The following is an 8,574-nucleotide window of genomic DNA, read 5'->3' on the forward strand; positions in this document are numbered from 1 at the left end:
AAGTTTCCTTTTAGCCTGTGTCTCCAAGCTTCTGCGCAGTTTTCTGTTCTCGTACCATGGATGAGAAGATTGACACGGAAATTGAAGGAGGATTAATTCTAAAGAATGCAATCTCCTTATGCTTCAGTGGACGAGCCAGTGGACATGCTCCATCAGGATTCTGTTTCTATGAGTCTGAGCTCTAATCAGGACGTGAAGGTGAACAAATCTGCAGCCGCTCGGGATACATTAGATGGCTCTAATGGATGGATAGAGGCGATTAGCTGACATCCCTGTTTCTGCTCCTCATTAGTCCTCTTCTTTGTTAAATGTCAGAGCAGCAGAATGTCAGCCAATCGGACGTCTGGATGTCTCGCTCTCCTCTCCGGTATCGGTGTGGCTGAGCTGCTTAAAGCTTCTCTGTGTCTGCTGTTGACATGCATCAGAGAGACAATTCTCTTCTCTGTTATGGAAACTGCAGGAGGCGATTTTTCCTGTTGAAAAGTCCTGCAGCTCATCAGATCATCTTCAACTCAAAGTCAACATGAGGACACAGAAAACTGAATACCTCTGTCCAATTTGCTGTTGATTACCTGCAGCTGTGAGCTTTTAAGACTTTTAACTTTGAGATTGGGCTTAACCTGCCCTTATAATCAGAACAGCAGGTTATCTGGATCTCTGTAGCTTTGCCACCAAATGGCTCAGTTACACTGCAAAAAAGGAAAATCTATACAAGTGTAATAAACTTCAATTAAGCGTTTTGGTCTTATTACACTTGTTTTTCAATGTATTTTCTTAGTAAGACTAAATATTGTTAAGATTTTTTTACTTGTTTTAAGAAAATTCATTTTTTTCATCCTAACTAGATAATAAAACTAATTCTGAGCAGATTTTTTCTTAAAATAGCTCACATTGCGGACTGAGTCGTGTTAACATTTAGACTGTGAGTACATTTTTACTTGTTTCAAGATTATTAACCAGTTATGAACCTGTTTTAAGAACTAACCCCATCTCATTAAGATATTCCAGCTAATCAAATCTGATTGCATTCAAATTGATAGGGTTATTGAGATTGTCATTCATGATTTAGCTTTGAGATTCTGAACCTTAGCATTAGGTGATGCTTATTATAATAGAAGCTCTGCCTTAAAGGGGAACGCCGTTTTCTTTTTTTCCCCACATTTGGTCCTTGATTTTACGTTATTGCATCATGTTCTAAGAGTTTTGTGTCATTTGGAGCCGTTCTGAAGATATTCTGTTACCGGTAGGTTATATCCAAGTAACGTCTTTCTATGGGCAACGACTGAAGGCACAAACTAAACTGTTCATAATTTATCATTTATGGTACGCCAGCATTCATAATGGAATTGAACGATTCAGATTAGCTAGAATGAATAGAAGGGGTAGAGCGTAGCGATACTGCTGCATCACCATCTCTTCATTGTTTGGCCTTTTTTTTGGCGGGTGGCGGGGGGTTATTTCGCTTAATTCTGTGACATTTCTGCTAAAATATTAATTAAAAAAACGTTTTGAAGTTTTTGTCAAGTGTATTTTTCCCATACATTCACTACACCTAAATAATGAAATTAATTCTAGCTAAGAAAAACTTTAAATGAACTGGTATCAAGTACATTTGCCTTGTTTTTAAGCCTGTTGAATGCTTGTTTTGAGCAATAATTGGTTAGAGGACATTTAATTCTAAGCAATAATGACTAATAAATGAGAATAACTTGATTTAAGTTTTTTTTGGATGCTTACACCTCAAAAACGATCTAGAAATAAGTAAAAATTTCTTAAATTAAGTGTATTTATCCTTATTCTAAGTAGGTAAATGAGATAGTTTGCCAATGGAATGAGTATTTTTACTCTTAAAATAAGATAATTAGAGAACATGCACTTAAAATAAGACAATGCAATTGTATTTTCTTATTTTAAGTGTAAATTGTCTTGTTCCATTGGCAAAATGTCTCCTTTACCTCCTCAATTCAAGAACAAATGCACTTATTTTAAGAAAGAATTACTTATCTAGATTTAGATTTTTTCCAATGTACTACTTGGATATTATGTTCTTGTTTTAAGAAGTCTCATTTGCTTGCTGCACTGGCAGATTATTTTGCTTAAAATAAGCAATTATTCACTTAAAACACTGTATTTTTTTTCTTATTTTTAGAAGCCATTTTTTGTTGTGTATTGCCTCTTTTAACTATTAAATTTTCTTGTTTGTAAGATTTATGGAACTAAAAATGAAATGATCAGTTTGCTCCTTGCACTCCATTCTTTAACTGAGTCTGATTAAACCTAAAGATGTGTTTTCCTTAGTGGTGGGGAGGCACCACAGCTTCTCATCATGATGCAGCTTTGGGGTTGGTCTATGTTCTAAGTCTCTCTGCTTAGTTTACCTATAAAAATGAATCATACAAGTTTTATTTTGAAACTGTTCAGGTTCCTGCCTCTGCAACAGGGCTCTAGAACGCCTGTCCTTGAGGGCCAGTATCCTGCACCTTTTAGATCCAATGTGAGCTCATCAGCAAAGCTAATGAGGTAGTTTAGCCATTTGATTCAGTTGTGTTGGGCAACCGAAACATGTCAAAGTACCAGAAAGTGACCCTCAAGGGTTTGAGTAAGAGACCACTACTCTACAGTCACAAGTCAGGAGAGGTTATCTTCTCAGGTTTGGGCGGCTGCTGGAGATCTTGGAGCAAGTCATATGTTAACTAGTGTGACTCTAGTTCTAGTTCGAAACTTAGGAACCTCTGGTTTCGCTCAAGGTACGATAGAGGTCTTCAGATGTGATGCTTCGTCTGAAACTAAAATTATGTTCATTTTCCCTTTTACTAATAGATTTTTGAGAAAAGACAGACTTTGGATGGTTCTCTCCACATACTTTTGCTGCATATATTGGCAGATTTCATCCTACTGTAGGCTTTAGGTTGAGTTCAGCTCCACCTGAGAGTAAATGTCAATTCCATTTACAGTGGAGACTCTTCAACAGACTGGTTCAGTTTCTCCTGACAGATGGAAAGTATCCAATATCAGAAAACAACAGATTTCCTGTCCTCTGAGGTCTGTCTGTATGATAACTCCTCCCTCCGCTGTGCAAAACGCCACCCACATTACCTTAATAAAAGTCAGAGACACGCACTCTGGAATGGGCAAGGGAAACATCCTTAAGCAGCAGCAGAACACCAGTGACTGACATCTCTGACACTATCGGGTAGGTTCTTTATCATATGTAGTTGTGGGTTTGTTTAGGTGACATAAGGAACTGATTGATGCTAAATCTGATTTTTGGTTAGATGAAGGCGTTAGAGGTTATTCTAAATACCCATTCCATGAACACCCAGGACCCCATATGTATTTCTGTTTGTCTCGACTGTACAGGTGCTGGTCATAAAATTAGAATATCATGAAAAAGTAGATTGATTTCAGTAATTCCATTTAAAAAGTGAAACTTGTATATTATATTCATACATTACATACAAACTCATATATTTCAGATGTTTATTTTCTTTAATTGTGATGATTACAAATGACAACAAATGAAAATCTCAAATTCATCATATCAGAAAATTAGAATATTACTGAAGACCAATAAAAACAAAGGATTTATAGAAATGTTGGCCAACTGAAAAGTATGAACATGAAAAGTATGAGCATGTACAGCACTCAGTATTTAGTTGGGCCTCCTTTGGCCTGTATTACTGCAGCAATGCGGCGTGGCATGGAGTCGATCAGTCTGTGGCACTGCTCAGGTGTTATGATAGCCCAGGTTGCTCTAATAGTGGCTTTTAGCTCTTCTGAATTGTTGGGTCTGGTGTATTGCATCTTCTTCTTCACAATACCCCATAGATTTTCTATGGGGTTAAGGTCAGGAGAGTTTGCTGGCCAATTAAGAACAGGGATACCATGGTCCTTCAACCAGGTACTGGTAGCTTTGGCACTGTGTGCAGGTGCCAAGTCCTGTTGGAAAATGAAATCTGCATCTCCAAAAAGTTGGTCAGCTGCAGGAAGCATGAAGTGCTCTAAAACTTCCTGGTATGTGGCTGCGTTGACCCTGGACCTCAGAAAACACAATGGACCAACACCAGCAGATGACATGGCACCCCAAACCATCACTGACTGTGGAAACTTTACACTGGACTTCAAGCAACGTGGATGAAGTGCCTCTCTTCTTTTCCTCCAGACTCTGGGACCTTGATTTCCAAAGGAAATGCAAAATTTACTTTCATCAGAGAACATGACTTTGGACCATTCACCAGCAGTCCAGTCCTGTTTCTCTTTAGCCCAGGCAAGACGCTTCTGACGCTGTCTGTGGTTCAAGAGTGGCTTGACACAAGGAATGCGACAGCAGAAACCCATGTCTTTCATACGTCTGTGTGTGGTGGTTCTTGAAGCACTCACTCCAGCTGCAGTCCACTCTTTGTGAATCTCCCCCACATTTTTGAATGGGTTTTGTTTCACAATCCTCTCCAGGGTGCGGTTATCTCTCTTGCTTGTACACTTTTTTCGACCACATCTTTTCCTTCCCTTCGCCTCTCTATTAATGTGCTTGGACACTGAGCTCTGTGAACAGCCAGCCTCTTTAGCGATGACCTTTTGTGTCTTGCCCTTCTTGTGCAAGGTGTCGATGGTCGTCTTTTGGACAACTGTCAAGTCAGCAGTCTTCCCCATGATTGTGTAGCCTATAGAACTAGACTGAAAGACCATTTAAAGGCTTTTGCAGGTGGTTTGAGTTAATTAGCTGATTAGAGTGTGGCACCAGGGGCCATCAATTTTGAACCTTTTCACAATATTCTAATTTTCTGATATGATGAATTTGAGATTTTCATTTGTTGTCATTTGTAATCATCAAAATTAAACAAAATAAACATCTGAAATATATGAGTTTGTATGTAATGTATAATATACAAGTTTCACTTTTTAAATGGAATTACTGAAATCAATCTACTTTTTCATGATATTCTAATTTTATGACCAGCACCTGTATTTGTCTTCGACTGCCTTTACATTATCTGCATTCCATATTCACCTTATTTATTTGTCATGAAATGTCCCATGCAGTATTCCTCATTAAATATATGTAGCATCTGTTCAGGTGTCCAGAAAGCCTCTAGTCAAATATTAAAATGTTACAGATCTATTTTATTTAGTCTCTGACTTCCTGTCTGGCTGCTTTGGTTTGTAGAAACTGACACTTTTTTCTCTGTCATCTGTCAAAAATGAATTTCAAATGGGAGACAGAGGGGAGATGTTATGCCACAGTGCCACCAAGGTGGTGGGAATTTCCCATTTAAATTATAATGGCTTCTAATTGCCATTGGATTGAGGGCGCATGGATGACGGGACCTGTGGGAATGAGGGGTTAGGTTACCTTTCAATGTCTTCCCTCTTGTTGTGTTTCCTGTTGATTATCTGTGCTTTTTTTGTATCGTTTACATAGATTAGCCAGGTTCGGGTAACCAGGTCCAGTCCGTACTTCAGTGATGTTTGTCTCTCGCTGTCTTCGTCTGGTCCTGCGTGACGTCTTCTCCCAGTCATGCCTACACCAGTTCCTGCTGGAGTTTGTAGGCACAGCCCTCTTCCTGTCTGCCAGCCTATCAACTATGCTCATAAGAGGTGACAAGAGGTCGACGGGTGGTTTGACCAATCAGACCCGTCCCTCTGAAGGTCCTCCTACCTCTGGACTAGTGACATCCTCACCAGTGTGTCCCCTGCAGGTAGTACTGGTCTTTGGTCTCTCTGTGTCCATGGCGGCACTGTCTGTCGGCGGGGGAGTCCACTTGAACCCTGCTGTTTCATTAGCAATGGCACTGACGCTGAGGCTCCGCCTCTGGAGGGCAGTGCTGTACATGGTGGGTCAGCTGCTGGGGGGCGTGGCCTCTGCCGCACTGCTGCTCGGACTGACGGGAGACGTGACTCCTGCTATGAACCAGGTGAGTGTTTCTCTGACCTTTTGACAGACTGGCATAGTTGAGCTTTCCATCTGACTCCACTGCCTGCGTTCAGGTGTCCTCTGGCGTGCGGCTACACCAGGCGTTCACCGTGGAAGTGCTCATAACCCTCCAACTGGTACTGGTTGTCATGGTAACTGCTGAAGTCCCTCTGCCGGTAGGGGCCACACCACTGTTGGTTGGTCTGACTGTTAGTCTGGGTCACTTGGTGGCTGTAAGTCCTACCCGTGTTTCTGATGGTCTTCTATGGTCACAAAGAGACAACAACCATGTTTCCTGTCCGTTTTTTTCCCCCAGGTCGGCGCCACAGGTTGTGGGATGAACCCAGCTCGGTCTTTTGGTCCTGCTGCTGTAACACTCAACTTCAAGGACCACTGGGTTAGAGTACACTCATAACGACACACACACACCTGCACATCCTCTCTAACTTAGCCTGATCACTGATCACCTCTGCTGCAGGTGTTCTGGGCGGGGCCTATTCTTGGTGCATGTGTTGCCGCACTGGTGGAGAGAGCTAAAACAGCTTTATGTACTGACAGACAAAGAGCAGCAGGGGGTGCTCTCACAGCTTCCGTAACACATCTGAGAAGAGAGATAATTAATGCCTTACATCCACCTTAAATGATATTGTTTATCATTCATTGCCATGATAACAATGTCATGTCCATATTATTCATGCAAATATATATATATATATATATATATATATATATATATATATATATATATATATATATATATATATATATATATATATATATATATATATATATATATATGTATATTTATATATAAAATGGGAGCAAATGTTTTGAATAACCTCTGATATAGCGAATGTTTACCTCAAATCTCTGAGCAGGTGTTGTAAAAAAGTTTGTGCAACTTGCCTGAATGCAACATATTCATTAAAACCTCAGTCCATCACTGATCTGTGGTCTGTGCTAGCTTGCTAACTCTACTTCACTGCAAAAACGATCTAGAAATAAGTAAAAAATTTCTTAAATTGAGTGTATTCACCCTTAATTTGAGCAGGTAAATGAGAAAGTTTGCCAATGGAATGAGTAATTTTACTCTTAAAATAAGACAATTAGATAATATGCACTTGAAATAAGACAGTGCAATTGTGTTTTCTTATTTTAAGTGTAAGTTGTCTTGTTCCATTGGCAAAATGTCTCTTTTACCTCCTCAATCCAAGAACAAATGCACTTATTTTAAGAAAAAATGACTTATCTAGATTCAGATTTTTTGCAGTGTTCCTGTTAAGTACAACCAAGCATAACATTAACATTTGATGACATTAAGCTTTGTAATGGAAAATTGCCTAATGTGAATTTACTATGAAACCTAGATATAAAATGTATTAATCCCATATGATTCAAAAACTGAATATACAATGAAACAGTAAAATTGACAATAGTTAAATGTCCCATTTGATTTATTTCAATTTGTGAACTACATCATAAAGTATAATTTTATGATGTATTTCATCCTAAAGAATCTATTTATAATTTATATTCATTTTACATGTCCAAACTGATATAGAATATAATAGGTATATGTAAAACTTTCAACTTAATTAATGAGGTTATGTCTTACTATTATCAATAATTATATTATAAACGAGAAAAATATGTTGCAGTACTTAAAGAGGGGACATCAGAGAGTTGGTTGGTTCTATAGCTACCAGTTTAATACACTGGTAATACCAGCTATACCTCAAAACCATAAAACACTTAAGAAATTTGGCATGAGGGAAGACAAAACTGAAAGGACAGTGAAGTGTCCAAATCCCATAGCTTGACTTTAATTTCACTGAGCTGAACTCTGCTGATCAGCCAACCCAGTCTGACAGCTGGTCAACTGCATCAATCTGCAGTAATGATAGAGTTAGAAAAGGTGTTAAGCAGGCAGAGGAGAGACAGGTATGTTTGCAGGTACTGTCATCAACTATGCCCTTAACTCCAGAACAAATGTCAATAACTGGAACTTGGTTCTCTGAATTTATCCCTATTCAAGCCTTTTTTTTTTTTTAGCTCAAACAGCAGCCATATCCGCGGGGGGTGCAAAATGAGTACACAACACAGCCGTTTACAACTTTATCCAACAAAACACATTCTTGCCATCCAAGAATAACAGTATTTTTCTAGCAAGACCTTTTAACAATTTGTTGATACTCATATTTAAATGTCAAATCATTCTGGCTTAAACATATATAAATTTACTCTTTATCAAACCATATTGTCCCAAAAGTTAGACAATTTCTGTTTAAAAAAAAATCCTGTCCTAAAATCTGTGGGGGGGTTTTCTTCGTTATCTTATGCAGGCCAGTTAGTTCTACGTCAGCTTGTACACCTAAATTCGGCCAATCATATATCAACGGTCATCTGTCAATCAAATTTTTTTTCGGTCATTGCATCTTGATTCATATGTCACAGCTAATATACGCAACGGTTGAAATAAGAATAATTTCCTTTACTGTTTAGTTCCGTCCTAATGAACGTCTGTGTCTTCGGCAGGCGTAGAGCTAACAGAACTGGCAGCGTTGCGAGGCAAGGGCTCAAACATGTACGGCTGGAAGCCTTCTACACCAAACCAAGCTTCTGCCGCCCTGGCGTCCTCTTCCACAACATCTTCGTCCCCGCTT

At 39.1% G+C, this 8,574-nt stretch overlaps 1 protein-coding gene across 1 annotated transcript; it reads left to right on the forward strand.

Annotated features, from left to right (window-relative positions):
• Window positions 1-3,124: 3,124 nt before the first annotated feature.
• On the forward strand, window positions 3,125-8,452 carry LOC119782040 (aquaporin-1). The gene is made up of 6 exons (XM_038282786.1): window positions 3,125-3,193; window positions 5,420-5,912; window positions 5,986-6,144; window positions 6,228-6,308; window positions 6,390-6,503; window positions 8,447-8,452. Exons 2-6 carry the CDS (start codon window positions 5,463-5,465, stop codon window positions 8,450-8,452), a joined length of 810 nt encoding a protein of 269 aa, XP_038138714.1. The 5' UTR covers window positions 3,125-3,193; window positions 5,420-5,462.
• Window positions 8,453-8,574: the final 122 nt, after the last annotated feature.

The sequence above is a fragment of the Cyprinodon tularosa genome, unplaced genomic scaffold (genome assembly GCF_016077235.1).
Source record: "Cyprinodon tularosa strain WSP-4 unplaced genomic scaffold, ASM1607723v1 ctg104, whole genome shotgun sequence".
In the NCBI taxonomy this organism is placed as follows: Eukaryota; Metazoa; Chordata; class Actinopteri; order Cyprinodontiformes; family Cyprinodontidae; genus Cyprinodon; species Cyprinodon tularosa.

What these genes read in the sequence shown, in the direction of transcription:
- LOC119782040 (XM_038282786.1), top strand. Translation starts at nt 5,463, where the DNA reads ATGTTTGTCTCTCGCTGTCTTCGTCTGGTCCTGCGTGACGTCTTCTCC. An exon ending in GTCTGGGTCACTTGGTGGCT is followed by an intron (nt 6,145 to 6,227) that starts GTAAGTCCTACC and finishes TTTTTCCCCCAG; the next exon opens with GTCGGCGCCACAGGTTGTGG. An exon ending in TCAACTTCAAGGACCACTGG is followed by an intron (nt 6,309 to 6,389) that starts GTTAGAGTACAC and finishes CCTCTGCTGCAG; the next exon opens with GTGTTCTGGGCGGGGCCTAT.